The 23,653-nt window shown below is 40.0% G+C and overlaps 1 protein-coding gene across 3 annotated transcripts in view; it reads right to left on the bottom strand.

Annotated features, from left to right (window-relative positions):
* Positions 1-23,653, bottom strand: part of LOC126484267 (DNA (cytosine-5)-methyltransferase 1-like) — a 265,477-nt gene that overhangs the window by 76,677 nt on the left and 165,147 nt on the right. For all 3 annotated transcript variants that reach the window (XM_050107689.1, XM_050107690.1, XM_050107691.1), the window contains exons 14-17: positions 23,264-23,332; positions 22,974-23,067; positions 22,756-22,884; positions 4,142-4,385 (exon numbers count right to left, since the gene is read on the bottom strand). In XM_050107689.1, coding sequence (XP_049963646.1) covers positions 4,142-4,385; positions 22,756-22,884; positions 22,974-23,067; positions 23,264-23,332 — 536 coding nt within the window. The remainder of the gene's footprint in view (positions 1-4,141; positions 4,386-22,755; positions 22,885-22,973; positions 23,068-23,263; positions 23,333-23,653) is intronic.

The raw sequence follows: 23,653 nt of genomic DNA, 5'->3' as shown, positions 1-23,653 counted from the left end.
GTGTGTGTGTGTTTGTTTAAGCAAGATTATTGTTCACACCACTTTGAATGATCCACTGATCTTGTTGTTTTATTTTCTATTGCCAGGTGAACATGTACATGTGTGAGGTGAAAAACGTGCGGCTATACATACTATACATATATGCTGTTCTACAAGCAAAACCTGAAAATACAGAAGGGTTGGGGTGTAGGGGCACAGATCTAAAATATAACAACGAACTACTCTGAGATCCATTAAAATGTCCTGCTTAACAATTAATCAAGACAAAAATGGGCAACATGCAAAAGCTTAAATCCTACTTCAGAGAAGAATAAGGCATCCACATTCAAATAAGCAAGCACACCTCACTCATACATGACCACTATCTCCAGCTGCTCTGGCCAGAATGCAACTGTCACATTGGATGAAAGCAGCAATCCGGAGCGAGGGAGGAACCAGTGTGTGCATTGGTAGTGAGAGGCGCACGGTAAGGGTCAAGGATATGAATTGGGAAGAGGTTATAGGACAGAGGGAGAATAAACTGTTGGATGGAGAGTGCTGGGACAGTACGTTACCACAGATCGTGGCCAGGATAACTTTGGGAGCAGATAATGTGTTGCAAGGAATAACGCTTCTCTGGGCAGGTCGTCAAGCGCTGACAGCAACACACACAACTTATTCGTCACATGGATGCAGTGGGCTCAGCCACTACAGTGTATATGGCACTAAACTTCACAACCCCGAAACTACACAGCCAGACCAGCAGATGGCATCAACAGCACTCTGACCAGGTCACCACGCAGCATACATGCCGATGGTAAAGGTCGTTGTCAAACAGCACCTCTTCATGCATCCACCATGTCATGTGCAAAAATAGGCCAATATGCATCAGTCCCGAGGCAGCTATTTAGGCCACTGCAGAAGCTCTGGAGAGCAGTTGCACCCCAGACAGCACTGTGAACATCTCCATTAGTCTGCAGCAAAGACTGGGCCCTTGTCTTCTGGACAGCACACTGTCTCCTCAGCAGGACCATAAGTGATCAGTTATATTCTCATTGAGACTTGGTGTAACTGTACTATTGTTTTTCTAGCTGCAAGATAGTGTCAGACTGGAAGTTTCTATCTTGATTAGACTTTGGCATTTCACAACTGTTGGCTCTCAATACTTTTTCAGTGAATTACACTATAAGAGTCACGTGTTTTTCTTCTTGACTGAAGCTTGGATTTGGACTCGGGTTTTAAACCTGAAGTGAGGAACTTACTTTTCTGCTTTAACCTAAAGTTATTGGGACTTCAAGACTCTGCTCATTAAAGAGCGTGTGACTCCAAAAACTTGATTCACTGTTTTTAACATGAAGTTCTTACGATTGTGCTCACTGAAGCGTACTCATGTATACTCTGTGATTCTAGATGTCCAAGTGGCTTTGTTATTTACAAAGCACCATTTAGTTTCACTTGCTGACGAACAATGCTTTCTTTTGTTTCGTTGTGGAGGACATTTTTGTGAAAATTATAATCTATAAACTTTTGTTTGTTCCCCATACCTGAGCTGTTTACTTGTGCCCACCAGCAATGGACACATTGTCTATCTTTGTTAACAAAGTTAACATCAGCAATACCATGTTCTACAATGTAAAATAATGGCTGGTTATCATTGTGTATCTGTGGACAAGGGAAAAAAAAATTCCCAATTTTTCTCAAATTTCATGATTAAAAATACATGTTTTCTTGGATGAAAAATACACTTTTTCTGTGTTAGGTGACACATTCCCCCTATTGGCTAAATAGTGATATACTGCTGAAGGTCAAATGAAATAAATAAATAAAAAAACATTCCCTCTGAACCATACAACTTATCAACCCTTTGAACGGTAAAGGATTTATACACTGGTGTGAAATTTCTGGCAATTTAGAAAAATAAATGGAATAAAAAAGCAACACTTTTGGAAAGATGTTTGATGAGCAGCAACATGTATGTTGCATATTTTCATATTACGAAAGTATAAATATGAATTTCAGCAAACACAGCATGTTAATTTCCGAAGCATTGTATGTCTGAAATCTAGACTGCGATGTGCTTTTGTCAGCCAATCACAGCTCACATCACATTATCCTGTTGGAAAATGATAGCAGATATTCAGAGCATGGGACAAGTAATGTAGTCAGCCAATAGTTATATCACTGTTAAGTAGTACAAACACACAAATAGGAATACTTCATGGTTTTAATTAAAAAAAAAAACATGTAGTATAGTCACAAGAAAAGCTAAGCTTTCACATATAGTATGTCTTTTTTGCGTATGTTACCCTTCAAGATATACTAAACACAAATGTGCCAGTAAAATTTTAAATGATTATGTAAAATCTGGTCTCCTGTGGCCAAAATTTTTCTACGTGGCTGGTCCTCCAAGTGCTGTGAGCATGTGCAGCTGTGTGGCACTTTGTTTGGAGGGGACTTATGGAGCTATTGTACTTAGAATTAGGGCAATTGTTTTAGTATATGCTATCCAGATAAGGAATGCAAAATTAGAAAGCAGTCCTTACTCTTACTCTGCAAGACTGTTATGTAACGTTTCCAATCAAGTTTACATCTAGACAGCACGGAAAAAAGATAGTAATAAGGAATAAAAATTTCTTGCAAAAAAACAGTTATTTGTATACGCTAGCAATACGAACAATAAGCCCTTCACAACTTTTTCAAACTGTGTAGAAATTAACAAGGTTACTTGTGAAACCAAGGAACTGTATAATTGGCAGTTTATATTCTGCTCCAGAAGTAAATGTCAACCCTCATATAGAGTTACAATGATAAAACACGGTGTGCTGCCAGTCTATAATTTACTGAAGAATGTTGTTCTGTAATTTTAAGATGTAAACAACACAGATTAAGAAATACTATCAAGCCTATAAGGGGTACCAGACAAATGTTGAAACATGTCTTGTGATCAAACAATTGTGTTTCAGTGAACAGTTGAAACTTACTAACAGAGTGGGATAAAACACTTCATTTCAAATAAATTGTCTGCCTATGTGGAAGAGATTAATAAAAACCAAATTTCTTCAGCAAACCAACAAAAATAACTTCATTGTTCTGCAAAGTGATTAATGCTCGATTGCCAACTGCGTGAAAACATAATAAAATCAGGCAAATGAAACTAATAATATATTTTTTAGTCTTCCATAATTACTTGCACGTATTTTAACTCGTCTGATAGCTCATAATCACAGAAATCCATTTTGTTTTCATTTGATGTGAGAGCTGTAAATGAAGAGAGAATAACAAAATCATGAAACGTAAATGCAAGTCACATGGAGACTACTCCCCATTACAACTCCAAATGCTCTGCACATTTGTGAATCTGGTAGCTTGAGCATGCCAGAAAAATTGTTCCGGGTAGCATCTGGCTCTTTATACATCTAACAGCCACACTTCAAGTAGCGAGAAGAGGGAGATGATGCTAGCCATACACAATTTAAGCTCTGCGCATGAACCCGTCGACAATGAACCTAATTTAAACAATTATTACCCCATGTTCATTGAAATCAGTTTGATGTTACGAAGTACTGCATAATCTTCATCCTAAAGCCTTTGGCACATTTTGCTATCGGTGGACACTTGTGTGTGCTCTGTGTTTTGTTGTTGTAAATGGTATATTTTCTCTGCAACTAAAATTTTATATTCGTGTTTTTCTCTTGTTCATGTTTTATTGCTGCAGTATTATTCTGCAGTGGTGGGCTAAAGTGAAATTCTTTGTTAGGGTATCGGGGTATCAATTCTTACCAGTAAATATTACAAAAATTTAGTTAGAAACTACAACTATGAAAACTTCCTGGAATTCTGAAAGTTCCTGGGTTTTTCCCAGGTTTTTCCTGGGATTTAATACACCCTGCTTATGGTTTAATTTTTTCATTCTAATTCTAATGTTAAGGTGTCCTCCGTGTACATTACGGATAAAATATATGACTGTCAGAGTTGATATGTTTTTGTATCTATGACAGCATCTCAGCATTTCTCGAAACTGAAAACATTTTACATAATCTGTTCTGTACAGAAAGAGTGCTGTAGAAAGAACATCTAAATGAGGTACTTATACACAGTTGGTCCCCTCAAATTACACGTTACACGAATCACACATATTGTATAACTAGTATAGAACACTAACCTTCATCACTCCAGTATAGTTTATTAAGATCTGCCTGCTGTGCAGCTTCACGACCTTTCATGGTGTTCTCAGGCCTATAAAATTTATTTACTCTTAATTTAACGTCTCTTGAGATTACATCACTCGAATGAATAAATATTGATGAAATGTAGCCAATGCAGAATGGCTGTGGTGTCTCTTCATTTGATCCTTTAACAAAATCTGAAGTTTTTCGATAGAATTCTGGATAAAGATCTTCTTCAACCTGCAGGTAAAAAGGAATATTGTACTATTTGAAACCAGTGTAATCGAACAGTTTCACATTTTTGAAACTGTATCTATTATCTAAATAATAGAAGTGGCTCAAGATGCTACTTTATGCCTATGCAGAGTTAATTTTTGTGTGGTTGAAAAGCAGTGCAAGTCAGGAATGTGAATTCAGTTGAAGCCAGGGAGAGGGGTAGTGAGGAGTGGAGGGTAGGAGGAAGTTTGTAGACAGAAGAAGGGTGGCAGGACAAGTGTAGGATGTGAAAACACCATGGACAGGGGCAGGAAATGGTGGGTGGAAGGAAGGGGAGCACGGACAGGTCTGTGCAAAGGGTGAGCAGAGGATGCGAAGAGGGCAAGGATAGGGTGGGGGCAACAGTCAGGAGGAGAATGTTGGGGGTACGTGAGAGGGTAGAGAACTGAGTTGAGTTAAATTCGAGAATTTTGCATACGCATTAGAGGTGCAAAAATTTATGTACCCTTAGTGTCTATAAATTAGCAAGCATATGTACAACTAATTTTATTATAACATGAATAATAATTAACCAGAATGAAATTAGTTCATAAAGCTGCTGCTGATTTGTGTATGATATACTATACAGGGTATTAACTTATACGTAGGAAAACTCTGTGGAATCACTTCTCTGTAATAACCTTTATGCTTTGTTTTGGTCCTTTTCTTTCAAGTTTGACACCTTGGATCTACAGGCATTTTTCTTTTTAAATGTTTATTTTTGGAAGTGTTAGGTCTAAGTCTTCATATGTTTATCCGAGCTGCCATGGTACTGAAGGATGCATACGAACATAAGCAAAGAATTTCCCAGACTTTTCCCAAATCTCTCAATAAAGAAAATACACTTTTTTCCCAGGCAAAAATATACTTTTTGCCCAGTGAAAGTACATTTTTTTCCACATTATGTGACAATATACTTCCCCAATTAAATAAAAAAGGATGAGCCAGCCACTTCGCAACACTTTAAAAATCTCCAACCTAAAAACACAAGGCAAGAGAAACATAGATGGTGAAAAGACAAACACCAAGTCGAACAGACAGCACCAGAGAGGGTGAGGAAGAGCTAAAACGAAATTAGGGTGAATGCCTGGGAGAGAAGGTTGGGTGCCGACCCTTAGATTGAGTAATAAACCCTACCCCCTCTCAAATAAAACTTTAACTTGATCAGCTGTTGAGGCATTGTCAGCCAACACTATAAGTAGTGCATCAGAAAGGTTTGAAGTCCACCTCAGTGCGGCCAAATTTAGACAGTCCAACAAGATGTGGACCACTGTCAATCGTGAACCATAGCAACACTGAGGTGGGTCGTCACGATGTAACAGCTGATCACGAATGAGCCAAGTATGGCCTATGCAGAGCTGGCCAAGGACAATGGTGTCCTTGTGAGAGGCTCGCGAAGAGATGCTCCACACACAACTTATTCAGCACAGTGAAGGAGCATGATTCTGTATTTCAGAGCCCGGAGCACCATTCTGAATTCCAGAGCCAAAAAATCTTGCAGAGTAACACCAATCAAAGATCAGATTCTTGTATGCTGATCTCCAGACTCTATTTTCGAGTAGCCTCTTTGGTTAGCCTGTCGCCAATTTCATTTCCTGGGATTCCGACGTGTCCGTAAGAAGAACACTGACTGTCCACAGACATAAACAGACTCTTAGATGGCCATTACCAAAGGATGGTTAGGATAGCACTTGTTGAAAACTTTAAAGGCTCTCAAGCAGTCACTACAAATGATGAAGGACTCCCTGGTGCAGGAACAGATATGCTCAAGAGTGCAAGAGATGGCTACCATCTCTGCAGTGAAAACACTGCAGCCATCTGCCGAGGAGCAGAGTTCAGTTTGTGCTGCATGAGCAAAAGCCAACCCAATGTGACCATCAACCATCGAGCCATCCATGTAAACTACCTCTCAACCCTAGTACATGTCAAGAATAGAAAGAAACAAGCGACAGGAGGATCCTAGGGTGAACTGAGTCTTTGGTGCCTGTGAGAAGTCTAGACGAAGCTGTGGTCGAGGTATACACCATGGAGGTGTACGAGAGTGGAACTGGAGGACAGATGGTAGAGGAAAAGACTAAAGTTCAGTGAGAAGGGACCCAACACAGACTGCAATTGTAATCCTAGATCTGGACAGCCCTGCGGGAGACAGATCACTGTGTTAGTGAAAAGGAGACGGTAATTTGGATGTTTAGGAAAGCTGCAAATGTGATTGGTATAATTTTCAAACAGTTGTTGCTGCATGATCCACAACAGACGAACCACAGCTTCCATGAGTAGGCTGTTCACAGGGTTTGTTAAGAAAGCTCTCATAGCAACTCTAACTCCACAGTGGTTTGCAGGGTCCAGTGTCTGCAGTACTGAGGGCAATGCTGAACCATACGTCAGGCTCCCTTGGTCAAGACAAGATTGTCCAATAGCTTTGTAGAGCTGCAACAGCATAGGACGATCTGCACCCCAGTCGGTCTGACTCAGGCATCAAAGATTGTTAAGGTGCTGCCAGCACTTTTGCTTAAGCTGACGAAGCTGGGGAAGTCAAGTCAATCAGGCATTAAAAACCAGTCCTAAAAAGCAATAAGATTCCACTACATTAAGGAGATGTTCATCAAGATAAAGTTGTGGATGCGGGTGAACAGTAGGACGGTGACGGAACTGCATTACACAGGTTTTGGTGGCTGAAAACTGAAAGCCATGAGTGAGGTTCCATGCCTGCACCTTTCATACGGCTCCCTGCAGTTAATGTTCAGTGACACCAATGGTACAGGGCAAAAGGAAATACAAAAGTAATCAGCATATAAGAAGGGTGAGACCATTAATGACTACTAAAAAAAGTGGGATGCTCAGTACGGAGCCCTGCGGGACACCATTCTCTTGGATACGGGGGGACCTGTGTGAAGCACTGACTAACTACAAAGGTGCGGAGCAACAAAAAGTTCTCTATCAGAATTGGGAGGAGACCCCAGAGACCCCACTCGTGCATTGTAGCGAGGATGTGGTGTCGCCAAGTGGTGTCATAGGCTTTTGTCAGGTCAAAAAAGATGACAATAAGGTGATGACAGCAGGAAAAAGCCCTTCAACAGCAGACTTGAGGTATACCAAGTTATCAGTGGTGGAGTGACCTTGGCGAAAACTGCTCTAGGATGGAGCAAGAATGTTTTAGACTCAAGGAGCCAACACAACCTCCAACTTACCATAAGTTTGAGCAGCTTATACAGAATGTCTGTGAGGCTAACAAGACAATAGCACATATCCAGCAGATTCTTGCTAAGTTTTTGCCCTGGAATGATTATGCTTTCTTGTCACTGTGACAGGAAATCAACATTGTTACAGATGCAATTGAATATGGCAAGGAGGTGGTGCTGGTAATTCACTGACAGACGTTAAATCATTTGATGATGTGCCACACTGAAATGAGTGGGGGGCAAAAGTCAAGTTGAGTTAGTAGATTCTCAACTTCTTTACCACAGCCAGTAATCTTGGTTCAAAGGATAGGCATCGAACTTTCCCAGAAGTAGAAAAGGTGGGAGGAGCTGAGAAATTAGTGCAGCCAATACATGTTCTGGTACTTCACCATCTGGCGAAAGGTAAATGTTGCAGATGGTATTTCCTGCATTGTCCTCACCCTGACAGCCACAGCTTCTAAAGGTGTTTGAAGGGGCACTGGTTTGCTATATACAGAGGTAAGGACATATATACACACTCCATCTAACATCCTGTTACAGTCATTATGATTTTTGTAATAACCACAGTAGCTATGAAGGGCGCAGTTCCACATTGCTGGAAAATAGCTTTCCTAAACAGCTATGCAGAAAGCAACTGTAATGCTTATGAGTGGTCGTAGCTCAGTGAGGCGGGGTAAGAAACCGCTGCAATTTCTCTGGAGTATGACACTTTCTGTAGTCAGGGAAGACAAGAAGGGACCAAGGAGGCAGTTTACACCTCAGGGTCATCTGCTGAGGGATTGTGGTCTCTGTGTGCATTTGTTCCGAGGCTCCAGTGAGATCTAGGTTCTCGAGGGACACTACAATCTCCACCTCATCCTCAAAATGGGAACTTGCGGGAAGTGGTGTGTGTGTGTGTGTGTGTGTGTGTGTGTGTGTGTGTGTGTGTGTGTGTGTGTGTGTGTGTGTGTGGAGGGGGCACTGGGGCCTCTTTCTTCTTTACTGTTTTCTTCTTCCTATCTTCTCTCTGTTCTTTTTGGTTCTCTGGCTGGGAGGACTCCTTTGAGTTGGTCTCAGGTACCGAGGATGATTGTGAAGCCCTTTGACCAGCGGCTTGTGATTCCTCACTGGCTCGTGTCCAGCTACAGAGCAGCAGAAAATGTGGAAGACAGTGTCCTGAGGGACCCCTTCCTTGCAAGAGGAGCCAGAGCAGGCTGTTGCCTCTCTGGCTGACGGGTAGGGACCAATATCCCTGATGGCTGAGGGCATTGCTCCCAAAGTAGATGTTACAAGGAGCAACGGAAGAAGGAGTTCCCTCCACTATCAACGGAGCAGTTGTCTGGTGGCCCTGGGGGTCTACTTTAAGAAGCATAGCTAATGGGGATGCCATTTTCATAAACAGCGATGTCACTGTAGCCATAGCATATGGGGATGTGTTGTGTACAGGGTCAAGACTGCCGTATTTCTTTTTTGCTTCTCTATAGGTCAGTTTATCCAGGTTATTATATGCCATTTACATTCGTCCCATGGTGGAAGGGAACAATTTGGGGTCTTATCTCTCGGCAGCACCTTAACTCTCTTAGAGACTGCTGGAGCCATTCGACCACCAGCATTGGACTACTTCATCCGCTTCATCGCGGGTCATCCAGAATGATGCGACCCACTCAGATCATGGGCTCTCCCCACGGTCGCCACAACAAAGGCCACCTGGCATGATTGCCATTGCCGGGAGTCCTGATGCCCCAGAAAGACTAACATTTACTCCTTGGCATACGTTAGGAGTTTGCAGCTCAAACATCAGTAGTGCGATCCGTGTTGTTGGGGGCTGACACTAAGAGGGTACATGACAATCTCCCCCCCCCATAATGGACTGACTACTGTGCTGGACACTGGATGCGAAGAGATCCATCATTATCATGGGTGCAGAAGAGGACAATGGGCAATAGAGGTAGATGATGCACACCGTTAGGTTTCCTCACCCAAACAGCTGGATTATGGTTCGAGTTGCAGAGCCATTACAATAATAGGTGCAGCAGGTCTCCGTGCATGATGGATATATGATGCACAATGTAAGGCGTCCTTCCCCAAATGGCCCGCACCTCTGAAAAATTTTGAATGTGGAGGTCAAACCCTAAAATGGGGAACATAACTTATTGGGCCAAAAAGTAAGAGACTCCTTTTAGTCACCTCTTCTTAAGCCAGGCAGGTATACCTCCGGCCTATTCTAACCCCAAACTCGCAGGGGCGGGGCATGGGAGGGGGGATGTTAATGGTGGAAGTACCATAGAAATAGCAGAAATTGTGAATGTAAGTCATGTGACAGCATGACAAGTATTACGAGAGTAATTCTTTTATCCAGACCATCATTAGGGAGTACAAGGTCATACTGAGACTGACTTCCAATCCCGAAACGATTTTTGTACTTTGTTCTGGGGATGTGTGCTCGGGACCACACAGTTCGCAACTGAGAGAATTCTCTTTCGCTGATGCCTGTTTGCTTCACTGTAAACTAGACTAAAGTGAGCAATTCTGTAGTGTACACTGCCATTATTTTCTATAACTAACTGCCTGTTCCAAGAGCATTAACACGGCAGTGAATGGAAAGGAACACGACTGAACAAGTATTTCATCATGCAAACACTTGCGAACATTGAGATAATGAATTTGCTACTAAACTGTTTCTCACTGTGAAAGAGTTAACCTCTGAAGGCAAGACAACACTGAAGACAGGATTTTTTTCACTTACAAAGCAAAATCATCACATAAAAGAAGATATTACCTATCAAGTGTTTTTGAACTTTTGCAGTGAAGTTAGAGGCACCCTGGGTACCAAATGAGCTACTAAAAACCAAAAATGAGTTAATGTCATATGTTCACACCCACCTATCATTTACACAAAAGAGGATGCAGTTTGCACCGTTTTTCGTATGCTCAATGTTAACCACACTTAAAATATCCTGGCAGTAAAGAGCACAGTCCCAGAATTAAAAAGACTGAGATGTAACGTGGAACAGTCTATCGAATGAGATCAGGGAGCCAGTAATCCAAGAATAGTCAATATTTACACAGGTTACTGCTGAGATCTTATTTCAGTGTGAATGAGGGAGAGTGTTCACTATTTATGATGTCCCACATGTATTCGTAAGCATACGGAACAATCAGCTTCGTAGCGACTTTACTATCAACAGTGGTTGAGAGTAAACGCACTGCAATCAGTTGCATTCCAATAAAAAAAAAAATAATGTCAAAATGGCAGTTAAGATCCTCAGCCACTCTGTTGCCGCATCTGTTAGAACTTTTACAGCAACTAAGGAATTTCTGAGTGATATAACAGAGAACTCAGGCAGTTTTATAGAATTTATGAATAGTTGGTTTAATACTTTGTATAGGAGGGCAGCATTCTTCTCTAATGCACATAGGAGTCCATTAAAACCACACAGTATGGAGGGTGACAAATATGTAACCAATGTGACTCCTTAAATAACAACTTACCAGAAAGAAAATCTGCTCACCGAGCAGCAGTAGGAGAAAACACATAAAGGTTAAAGAAATGTGCAAGTTGAGGAGCCAGTGGCTGCTTCTAGCAGAAAAGTTGAAGGGGAAGGAAGAGAGAAGAAAGAAATGGATTAGCGAGGTTTAGGAAATGGAGAGAATTTGTAAAATCAACCCAAAATCTCAAGTCAAGATATATTTACCAGATGTGATGCCTAATCTCTATTAGCAATGATGTGATCTCTCTCCTACTCTCCATATTTCCTGGACTTTGTTCGACAGTAAGCAACAACTTCTCATGACCACCTTGATGGCTGACTGCCCAGATGCATCCATGTGTATGCCATCTAAAGAAAATACTGAGTTAATGAAAAATTCTTATTTAAAGATATTCCCTCAACATACCCACATCCTTGACTGTCCTGGAGTGAGCTCACTCGACACTTTAAAAATCATAAGGTTCTAATGGCCTGGATGAAGCAAGCAGCCTCAGAAACAATACATTTCTTCAAATAGGATCACTTAACCCACCAACCGAAAAGTGTCATTTAATTGAAAATTGAGTGAAAATGGAGTCTATTCCAGTGATAGGAATTTTAGCTTCAAGCAGTCTATCTAGATCACACCAGACTAAATTTGGTAAATAGTTGCGAGTACCATGAAGTGACAAACCCTAATTTAGCAACTCTGAGAACATCAATTCAATGGCAATTCACACACAGAAACCAAAACCTAAAGCAGAGAGCATGCTCTAATGTCAAACCAATGAGGACTGGGACAAGAAGAATGAATGTGCGCAAAATGTATTACATAAACTAATATGCAAGCTACTTATTTTAAATGCCATTTATGTTTCGATAAATGAACAGCTTTTAAAATAAAATGTGACAGGAGTGTAAACTCAGTTTGCAATTTCGTGTGAACTTCCTGGCACTGACCAAAACTAGACTATAACCATGTGTATTTGTATTTTATTTCAGTTACTGTCAAAATGGAAGAATCCTGGAGATACTAGAAGGTATCAGATACATTATATAATGGTAAGACAGAGATTTAGGAACCAGGTTTTAAATTTTAAGACATTTCCAGGGGCAGATGTGGACTCTGACCACAATCTATTGGTTATGAACTGTAGATTAAAACTGAAGAAACTGCAAAAAGGTGGGAATTTAAGGAGATGGGACCTGGATAAACTGAAAGAACCAGAGGTTGTACAGAGTTTCAGGGAGAGCATAAGGGAACAATTGACAGGAATGGGGGAAAGAAATACAGTAGAAGAAGAATGGGTAGCTCTGAGGGATGAAATAGTGAAGGCAGCAGAGGATCAAGTAGGTAAAAAGACGAGGGCTAGTAGAAATCCTTGGGTAACAGAAGAAGTATTGAATTTAATTGATGAAAGGAGAAAATATAAAAACACAGTAAATGAAGCAGGCAAAAGGGAATACAAACTTCTCAAAAATGAGATTGATAGGAAGTGCAAAATGGCTAAGCAGGGATGGCTAGAGGACAAATGTAAGGATGTAGAGGCTTATCTCACTAGGGGTAAGATAGATACTGCCTACAGGAAAATTAAAGAGACCTTTGGAGAAAAGAGAGCCACTTGTATGAATATCAAGAGCTCAGATGGAAACCCAGATCCAAGCAAAGAAGGGAAAGCAGAAAGGTGAAAGGAGTATATAGTGGGTCTATACAAGGGCGATGTACTTGAGGACAATATTATGGAAATGGAAGAGGAGTAGATGGAGATGAAATGGGAGATATGATACTGCGTGAAGAGTTTGACAGAGCACTGAAAGACCTGAGTCGAAACAAGGCCCTGGGAGTAGACAACATTCCATTGGAACTACTGACGGCCTTGGGAGAGCCAGTCCTGACAAAACTCTACCATCTGGTGAGCAAGATGTATGAGACAGGCGAAATACCCTCACACTTCAAGAAGAATATAGTAATTCCAATCCCAAAGAAAGTAGGTGTTGACAGATGTGAAAATTACCAAACAATCAGTTTGATAAGTCACAGCTGCAAAATACTAACGCGAATTCTTTACAGACGAATGGAAAAACTGGTAGAAGCCGACCTCGGCGAAGATCAGTTTGGATTCTGCAGAAATGTTGGAACACGTGAGGCAATACTGACCCTACGACTTATCTTAGAAAATAGATTAAGGAAAGGCAAACCTACGCTTCTAGCATTTGTAGACTTAGAGAAAGCTTTTGACAATGTTGACTGGAATACTCTCTTTCAAATTCTAAAGGTGGCAGGGGTAAAATACAGGGAGCGAAAGGCTATTTACAATTTGTACAGAAACCACAATATATATAAATGACTAGTAGTGTCGGAAGTTCCATGTGGCTTTTCGCGGATGATGCTGTAGTATACAGAGAAGTTGCAGCATTAGAAAATTGTAGCGAAATGCAGGAAGATCTGCAGCGGATAGGCACTTGGTGCAGGGAGTGGCAACTGACCCTTAACATAGACAAATGTAATGTATTGCAAATACATAGAAAGAAGGATCCTTTATTGTATGATTATATGATAGCGGAACAAACACTGGTAGCAGTTACTCCTGTAAAATATCTGGGAGTATGTGTGCGGAAAGATTTGAAGTGGAATGATCATATAAAATTAATTGTTGGTAAGGCAGGTACCAGGTTGAGATTCATTGGTAGAGTCTTTAGAAAATGTAGTCCATCAACAAAGGAGGTGGCTTACAAAACACTCGTTCGACCTATACTTGAGTATTGCTCATCAGTGTAGGATCCGTACCAGATCCGGTTGACAGAGGAGATAGAGAAGATCCAAAGAAGAGCGACGCGTTTCGTCACAGGGTTATTTGGTAACCGTGATAGCGTTACGGAGATGTTTAACAATCTCAAGTGGCAGACTCTGCAAGAGAGGCGCTCTGCATCGCGGTGCAGCTTGCTCGCCAGGTTTCGAGAGGGTGCGTTTCTGGATGAGGTATCGAATATATTGCTTCCCTCTACTTATACCCCCCCGAGGAGATCAAGAATGTAAAATTAGAGAGATTAGAGCACGCACGGAGGCTTTCAGACAGTCGTTCTTCCCGCGAACCATACGCGACTGGAACAGGAAAGGGAGGTAATGACAGTGGCACGTAAAGTGCCCTCCGCCACACACCGTTGGGTGGCTTGCGGAGTATAAATGTAGATGTAGATGAACCAGATGGCAGTTATAAGAGTCGAGGGGCATGAAAGGGAAGCAGCGGTTGGGAAGGGAGTGAGACAGGGTTGTATCCTGTCCCCGATGTTATTCAATCTGTATATTGAGCAATCAGTAAAGGAAACAAAAGAAAAATTCGGAGTAGGTATTAAAGTCCACGGAGAAGAAATAAAAACTTTGAGGTTCGCCGATGACATTGTAATTCTGTCAGAGACAGCGAAAGACTTGCAAGAGCAGTTGAACGGAATGGACAGTGTCTTGAAAGGAGGATATAAGATGAACATCAACAAAGGATAATGTAATGTAGTCGAATTAAGTCGGGTGATGCTGAGGGGATTAGGAAATGAGACACTTAAAGTAGTAAAGAAGTTTTCCTATTTGGGGAGCAAAATAACTGATGATGGTCGAAGTAGAGAGGATATAAAATGTAGACTGGCAATGGCAAGGAAAGCGTTTCTGAAGAAGAGAAATTTGTTAACATCGAGTATTGATTTAAGTGTCAGGAAGTCGTTTCTGAAAGTATTTGTATGGAGTGTAGCCACGTATGGAAGTGAAACGTGGACGATAAATAGTTTGGACAAAAAGAGAATAGAAGCTTTCGAAATGTGGTGCTACAGAAGAATGCTGAAGATTAGATGGGTAGATAACATAACTAGTGAGGAGGTATTGAACAGAATTGGAGAGAAGAGGAGTTTGTTGCACAACCTGACTAGAAGAAGGGATCGGTTGGTAGGACATGTTCTGAGGCATCAAGGGATCACAAATTTAGCATTGGAGGGCAGAGTGGAGGGTAAAAATCGTAGAGGGAGACCAAGAGATCAATACACTAAGCAGATTCAGAAGGATGTAGGTTGCAGTAAGTACTGGGAGATGAAGAAGTTTGCACAGGATAGAGTAGCATGGAGAGCTGCATCAAATCAGTGTCAGGACTGACGACAACAACAACATTGTCAAAATGTTGCATTTTATCTTAAAGCATGGATGTATTGTACGCTGGGTTGCATCCGGCACATAAGAGTACGAATGCGAGCTGCTGTTATCCTGGAATGCTGACAACGTGTGGTGTCAGTATACACTATCACAGAACACCTGAACGGACACACTAGTTGTGGTGCGCTGCTGGCCGCCTGCATGGGAAGAATTGTTTTCAATGCGCACGGTTTGGATGCAGAATTTATGTCTTTTTGGCTCACAATGGAGTCTTCACAAATCCGTATTTGTGTTATATCATCAAACACAGTTGTGACGGGTCAGTTTAGAGAGTATGTTGTTATAAATGTCCTCCTGGAAATGAAGTGGTGATGGTTAATAACTCACAGTTCGTGTATTTCTGTACCTCAAGGACCCAATGCCTGCAATAATTCTGACGAGTACCAAGGGAGGCACTAAGCTGGTGACACAAATTGCATAACCACCTAACAGTAGTGGTGTCAGTATTAGGATCAATTGTGGAAAACCTACAGTCCTGAGCAGGTGGCACAATGTGTGAACTTCCAAGAATTTTCAAGTTTCTGGCATATCTTCACAGAGAATCATCATCATCATCATCACCAGCAGCAGCAGCAGCATGGACGTCATTTGACAACACAGGATCATCCAACGCTGGAATTCAGGTTAGTCCACTCAAATTTGGCTACCAAAGGAAATGCAGTGATGGATTTGTAAAACCCAAGCTGTAATAGTGATTTTGTTGGCATACATAAATCAGTATGTCAGAATCTAACCCAGGTAACACAATCTATCTCCAAACCATTATAAACGATTTGAGAAAAGAGATTCAGCGATTAAAAAGACATGCAGTCTTTCACATGACCTGTCAAATCATAGTTCTTGCAATGCTGGCCCCATAAGGAATTTCTCATTATTGACATCAGTACAAGTGTTAAGCGGTAAACCCAAGGAAGAAGTAAAAGTAATCTTCCATAAATTTAAAGAAGCTGCCTTGTTGAGTTCGTGGACAGATCCAGATAAATTAACAGTTGGTAAACTAAGAATTCAGGGAACCGCACAAGATTTCATCAGTGTGGAGCCCACTTGTGTGAAGCCAGAAGATTACAATGAATTCAAAGCAACAGTTGTTCAGAGATTCAAATGCAAAAATGCTGTCAGATTCTACAGAGAGCAACTTCATAACTGTACAAAACTACTGATTAGTTTGCCGACAGAATTCAGAACAGTAACAAACAAACATACATCCTGGTAGAAGATGAGAATCACATTCAGCTGTTCAAAGTCGATCAGAGAACTTTAGACACATTCATCCATGGGTTGTATGGTGAGGAAGTAAGCAAAGCAGTCAGACTGGCGCAATGTAAGACTTTCAGGAAGTGGTAGAAGTAGCTGTTGGCTTTGTGGAAGCATTTAAGACGGCTGAATGATATGCAAAAAGAAGAGTGTCATCTATTCAACACAAATGCAGAACATTACAGTTGCAACAAGCCTGGTCATAAACATATAAATGCTGCAAGGAGGATACAGAGCCACATATCGAGAGATTGCCGCAAGAAAGAAAGAGTAATGCGTGTAACAGACAACTGGGCATATCATTAAACAAGTATGGGGACATACGTGCCACCAAATCGTCGGCCCCCTGCACGAGACAGTGATTGCTGTTAGTTCCACCGAAAATCAGATCGACAATGACTTTGTAATTGATGCTGTCTATCGTAGAAGATATATCAAGCTACTAATTGACACAGGAGCACATGCTTTGCAAGTGTGGTGTTACACTGACAAAAGGGATAAGTTAAGACCACCACAGTTAAAGGTGCACAGATCAAATGGCAGGGAGTTACATAACCATGGAGAGGCTTATGTAGAATTATGTTTAGGCCAAGAAAAATACACAGCGAGGGTGCAAGTAGTTACAAACAACAAAATGCACTATGGCTGTGTACTTTAGTTTGATTTTTTTATCTGCTAACAGGGCAGAGAGATTTGTCGCAGATAGATGGATCAGACTAGGCTATAGACACTATGACCTAGAAAATCATTCTTCACATCATACTCAAAGTAGCAGCAGCACAGACATCCTGGGATCGATTGAACCGACCCATAAGTCAGTTCAAGCCCTCCAAGTCAATGTGCAGATTAATCAGCCTCAGCATTCTCCCCAGGGAGTACAAAAAAACAATCTATATCCAAGTCAAATCACCCCGATGCAAAGAAGGAACTCTGTTATTGACAAAGTGGTCAGATAAATGTGAGTTACTCGACAAAATGCATTGTTGTGTTGCCAAAAGTGTAGGCGTAGCCACAATGGTGACACAGAATGTAGTTAGTCCCAATAACAATTGCGAACATGAGCAATGAACACATTTTATTGTCATGAGGAACGAAAGTTGCTGAAGTGTCAAGCATAAGTGAAGTGATGTCATATAGATCCCAAATGGAGTTTCAAATGTCACAGTTATGAAGACAGATCTTTGTAGTGGTACCAAAAAATTGCAGTCAGGAGTTAAAATTAATAATGAAGTAAAGAACAAGATTTGGCAGAAGATAGAACATCTGACAGTTGAAGAGCAGAAGATTTTAGCGCCTGTTTTGAAGATGCAGCATTTATCACTCTGAGACCTTACAGAATACCATTCAGTCAAAGATCGCTGGTAGAAGAAATGGATAAAGAACAACTGGAAGCTGGAATTATGAAACCAAGAGATCCTGCACTATGGTGTTCACCGCTTGTCACTGTTAAGAAGAAATCTGTTTTCGGAGAACCACAGTTCTGTTTTTGCGTAGACTGCGTAGCTCTGAATGCCTAACCTGGTAGAAATCCTGGATTACTTGGGCAGATGTCAAATATTTTCGGTTTGTGATCTAACAAGTGGACATCATCAGCTGACAGTGCATCTAGATGATCGAGAGAATACTTTGTTACAACAGCAAGTGTGAATAAATACCTGTCTATGCCATTTGGACTTCACAATGTGCCAGCCACCTTTCAGTGCCTGACAGATTCCATTTTACAAGGATTCACACCAATACCAGCTCTAATATACCTCGACAGCATAATTTATTTATTTATTCATTTATTTTTTTGAGAAAACATGAAGCAGTCTACTCAGAGACTTCAATCAGTTTTCAAGTGTATAGAAGGCATAAATCTGTCATTGTCAATAGATAAATGTCTCTTTGTACAAAATCAAGTGAACTTCCTTGGGCATTTTAAACCAGTGAAGGAATTCATCTTGATACAAAATTAATTGAAGCTGTCAAGAAATTCACGAACCACAGAATTTAAAGGAATCACAATCATTCTTGAAATTAGCAAATTTCTATAGGCGTTTCAGAGCCAGTTATGCATATATAGCACATCCAATGACACAGCTACTGAAAAAGGTAACTACATTCAATTGGTCAACAGAATGCATGAAGGAAATGGAAGAACTTAAATCTGCCTTAAACAGAGCTCCAGTGTTAGCCTATTCTGATTTCAGTATGCACTTCATTCTTTCAACAGATGCTTCAAATTGTTCTGTTGGTGCTATTTTGTCTTAAGAAATTGATGGCCATGAACACCCAATGTCATTTGCTTACAAACAATTAAACAAAGCAGAAAAGGAGCTTTGTGCTTTGGTTTTTTTGTATAACAAAGTACACTGTGAATGGTACACTGTTATACATTTTGAACATGTTTTTAGGAGAGGAAATGAAATACCAAATAAAAAATACAGGGTGCCGTTTAAAAAAGTCATACAGCTGTTCATATCTTTGTAAAAAAACAAAGCTACAACAAAGGCAATCATGCTGATTGATGTCCTTCTGACAGCTAAAGAACATTTGCTTGAAACATTTTGTAATTTGCATCTGGACAAACAGTTATTTAGGTTGGTCAAGATAAATGGGACACCCTGTATATTGACCATGTTAAAACATTTTGATATCTTCTCAATATGCCAATACCTGATCAAAGTGCTGAAACTGTGGCTAATGTTTTCGTAAAACAGTTGATTCTGAAGTTTAGATCACCATTAAGGACAATCAGTGCCAAAGGCTCGAATTTCATGAGTGAATTGTTTAAACTGACTTGTAAGCTAATACAAATAATGCAACTAAGAACTACACCAGCACACCCAGAAGGAAAACAGACACATTGAGAGAGTTCATGGAACACTCATCAAGATCATTAGCCACTATGTCAGCAAGCATGACAATTGGGCTGTGTCTTCCGCATGTCGTTGAGTACTTACAATGTAAAAATTCACACATCATGAGATTGTAGATGGAAGAAGAATGGGTTCATCCTTGGACTTTGCGCAATCAGCTGCTGGACTCAGCGATGAACATATAAGGGAAATGGTGTACAACCTGAAGGCAACATTGGAGGGAGTCAAATAGTGGAATTGCCAACCTTCTCTGCAGCAAGCGAAACAACATGATCGCCAAGCAGTTGTGTCACAGTATTCAGTCATAGATCTTGTATACTTGAGCAACATAGCATTAAACAAAAGTCACGTCAAACTGTTTAGAAGTTTTGGAAAGGACAGTAACCGATCTTAGAGATATTGTTGCATGTCACTCTTATACACCAACTACCTTTTTATTTGTTTATCGTTCATGTCAATCATGTAAAGCCATTTGTAGGTAGACTTCCTGTAGCATCACGAGACGACACCAAGGAATGAGAGACCGACCAGCTGTTCCTGAATCCAGGACATGAGCAGTATGAGGTCACAGTTGAGACTTCGAGAGTGAGGCATCGCAAAAGACCAATCTATCTAGTCCCAGACACCCCTACCATCTTCATAGACACGTGTAGTGTGAATGAGTTTAAAAGTATTTATTTCCCAGTCACGTGCATATGTGAATGTGTTGTGCAAATATGGATTGCAGGTGTTACATAAAGTGTGCAAGTGTAAGTAAATCTTATTTCACAGGTTACCATCAGAGACGCATTTGTACTATATTCATTGTTTAACTCTAGTGTTTAGAATTAATTATTCATGTTTACTGCAATTCTAGTTTTTACTATGACAATATTTTCCATTAATGCTATAGTAGTAGCAGTACCACAAACAACAGGTGTTTTGTTTCAACAACGGTCAGCCATGATCGTTTCAACAAACAATTCTAAGCTTGCACTTAAATAACTTTTGAGTGAGATTCAACAATTCAATTCTGTTAAGAAGAAAATTGATTTGATTCGTTTAGCCAACGATAATAACACAGTTTTGGAAATGGGGATGCCGTGTATAGCAATTGGATTACCACCAAAATGCAAGTGGAGTCCACATTTCCTAATTATCACAAAGAGTTTAACTGTTTCTTAAATCTTTTGCCATACAAAACCTTGATTAGGTGCAAACTTGCCCAGTTTGATTTTGGAGGAAGTACCCTTCATACTATATTTGGTACTTTAACAAGGCGAAATCTACTGGACATTAAAGACAAGATTTTAGCCCTTGAACAACTGTCTAGAAGAAATTCAGTTAACCTGTCTAATGAAAACAGGGTTTACACGTGGATAAAGAAAATGATTTTTCCCAGCTTTCTCATTTAAAAAACACATTTTTCCAGGGTGAAAGTACACTTTTTCCATGTTAAGTGACAGTATACTTCCTCTTGGAACCATAAAAGTTATGAACCCTTTGAATGGTTAAGGTTTTATACAGCAGCGCAGAACTGCCCAGCACTTTAGTTTTCTAAAGTAAAATTCTTTGTTAAAATATCAGTTCTTACCAGTCAAAATGACAAAACTTTAACTGAAAACTAAAACAATGAAAAATTTCCAAAATTCTAAAAATTCTTGGGTTTTTCCCAGGGTGTACAGGTGATGTGAAATAATTGTATTAAGGAATATGCAAAGAACCATTACTAATCACACAGTTTCTACTGAACAAATTGTAAAGCAATTTATTAAACATTCAACATGATTTGTGGTGAGATGAATGCAACCATCCAAGAGCTGTTCGAAGGATTAAATCTTGTGAGTGCTCACTTAGATTTAGATTCCCCGCTTTTAAGAATTACTGACAGTCTGTCAAATGCTAGAATTGACGCTCTTAATTTAGGGAACAGCTCTACAAAATAGTTCAAATGATTGCTTAAGAATTTTGCTCTTAGATTCAGACTAATTCTTACAGATATTCCTATTAACGGAAAGTAAGTTACATGCAACATCTAGTATAACTTACTATGTTAATTCTTATAATTTATATGCTTAGTACAAGTTAACCACAATACACTCTTTAATGGCTAGAGGTGAATTAACTGTTATTGTTTCTGTTGTTTACTGCTACAGTAAAGCATAATTTTGAAATGTATAAAGTTTATACTTACCCAATCATGTGCCAACAAGAAGGCCTTCATGTCATGCATCAGCTAAAGGATTGAAACTTCTTTGGCACATTAAAACTGTGTGCTGGACTGAGACTCTAACTTGGGACCTTTGCCTTTCGCGGGCAAGTGCTCTATCATATGAGCTACCTAAGCACGAGTCACGCCCCATCCTCACAGCTTTACTTCTGCCAGTACCTCGTCTCCTATGTTCCAACAGAAGCTCTCCTGGTTCGCAGGAGGATTTATGTTGTGATATGTTTGATGTGCCTTCTGAATTGTCACCTACTTTTCATGCAGCTGGAAAGTTCCCATTAACAAGAATGTTACCTGTTTATTATAATGAATAATATACACTAACATATGCAAACCATTCCCTGACAACTTTTCCAAAGGAAAATGATTTAATTGTGGATATCCAAGAAAATATAATGATGCTAACAATGAGCTAAATTTCATTTGAGCAGCAAATAGGATTAAGTCTTTCGAATCTTCTAATAACGTTAATCCATCCTTAACTGTCAGTATGGTGTTGTTCTTACTTTTATTAATTTGTCTTGTGTCTACAGCATGTGTCATGTACCAAGCTGTGATTTTAAAAGCCCGCTCATCAGCACCAATTGTTACTATGTCGGCAAGTGAGATAATCATTGCAATGTCTTCTGATGCCACACCTGGTGAAACAGATTCATGAAACCCAGTCACTTTCAGCAGGTCATCTTGTTTGGGAGTGTGATTTAAGGATCACAGATTTGGACAACCACCATGTGCAAGTATGAGTGCATGCTGGCTTTATTATGGAATGCTGATGTGTTATGGTGTTCGCATACACCAGCACAAAGCACCTCCACAGTAGTTGTGGGTCATCACCGGCCACCAGCATGGGCAGAACTGTTTCCAATGTGCACAATTTCACCAGAATTTGTCTTTTTCCGCTCATAATGGAGTCTTGACAAATCGGAGTCTTGACAAATCGGCATTTGTTCGTGCTAGGACGTCTGACTGTTCTGACATGTTGGCGTAGTGAGCATGTTATTATACACGTCCTTGTCGAAATAAAGTGGCGATGGTTAGTAACTCTTAGTTCACATATTTCTGTACCACATGGACCCAAAGACTGCAATAATCCTGACAAATACCAAGGGAGACCCTCAGTTGTGGATATAAACCTCATAACCACCTTATAGTGGATGTGAAAACCACAATGAGACAAACAAAGGAAACAACCATTACAGAAAATAAGCCCTTACCTCTTTATCTCTGTTTTTCTGATCCTTAGGCGCAGCAACACGCTTGAATTTAAAAGTTCCTGGCCTAAGATACACACTGGAACCTATCTGATAGTCTTCATTTCTCCACCTCACAGAACCATAGTGTACCTAGCGAAGAAGGGTTTTCATAATTTTGGTATTTTTATGCATCAAACACAGTGTTTAAACAGATATAACTTGTTCTAACAGTAGTTCACCTCATGATTTCGAGACTCTGAATCTAGTTTATTGCAGACAATTGGTTTTTCATTTTCTTCTCGCATTTTTCTTCGAGTACATGACGCACAGTACCTGTGGAAATAAATCTGCTAAATGCTACTGCTGATGTCAATAGTAACTTGAATAGCTAATGCAGTACTATGCACATAATGTGAAGTGCTAATTAATATGAACACATATAAAGTCACTGATCCTCCAATTTCAAAATTTTATTTTTCATTGTTATATTAGTACAAGAAATAAATAAATAAATAAATAACTGTCTTACGTATGTTCAGCATTCTGGCATTCTGGGTCCTCTTCCAAATCTTCAAATCTTGCATGTTCTATGTCATATCTGTACGTAAAAACAAAATAGTTGATTAAGTTATTTAGTTTGGTGGTGGGAAGAAAAAAGTGAGGTGTAAGAAGAAAAAAATGTATTTGAAAACACTTTTATAAGTAACAATGTAAAAACGGAGCTTAAGAGAGAGGAAAAAAAAACTCAAACCGCTAACATGAGAAAATTTATTTATTCACTTGCCAATGACAAGATGTGTTTTGGATTGTGGACATGTTACAAATGAAGTACTAATTTCTCGTAACAGTAACAAAAACACAATTTATCTCAATTATTTATTAGTAATATGGTGGAAATGAAGATAATCTAATCCCCCGA

Source organism: Schistocerca serialis, chromosome 6, assembly GCF_023864345.2.
Source record: "Schistocerca serialis cubense isolate TAMUIC-IGC-003099 chromosome 6, iqSchSeri2.2, whole genome shotgun sequence".
Classification (NCBI taxonomy): Eukaryota; Metazoa; Arthropoda; class Insecta; order Orthoptera; family Acrididae; genus Schistocerca; species Schistocerca serialis.
The sequence above is the reverse complement of the archived record's forward strand: the minus strand, read 5'-3'. Positions and strand labels throughout refer to the sequence as shown.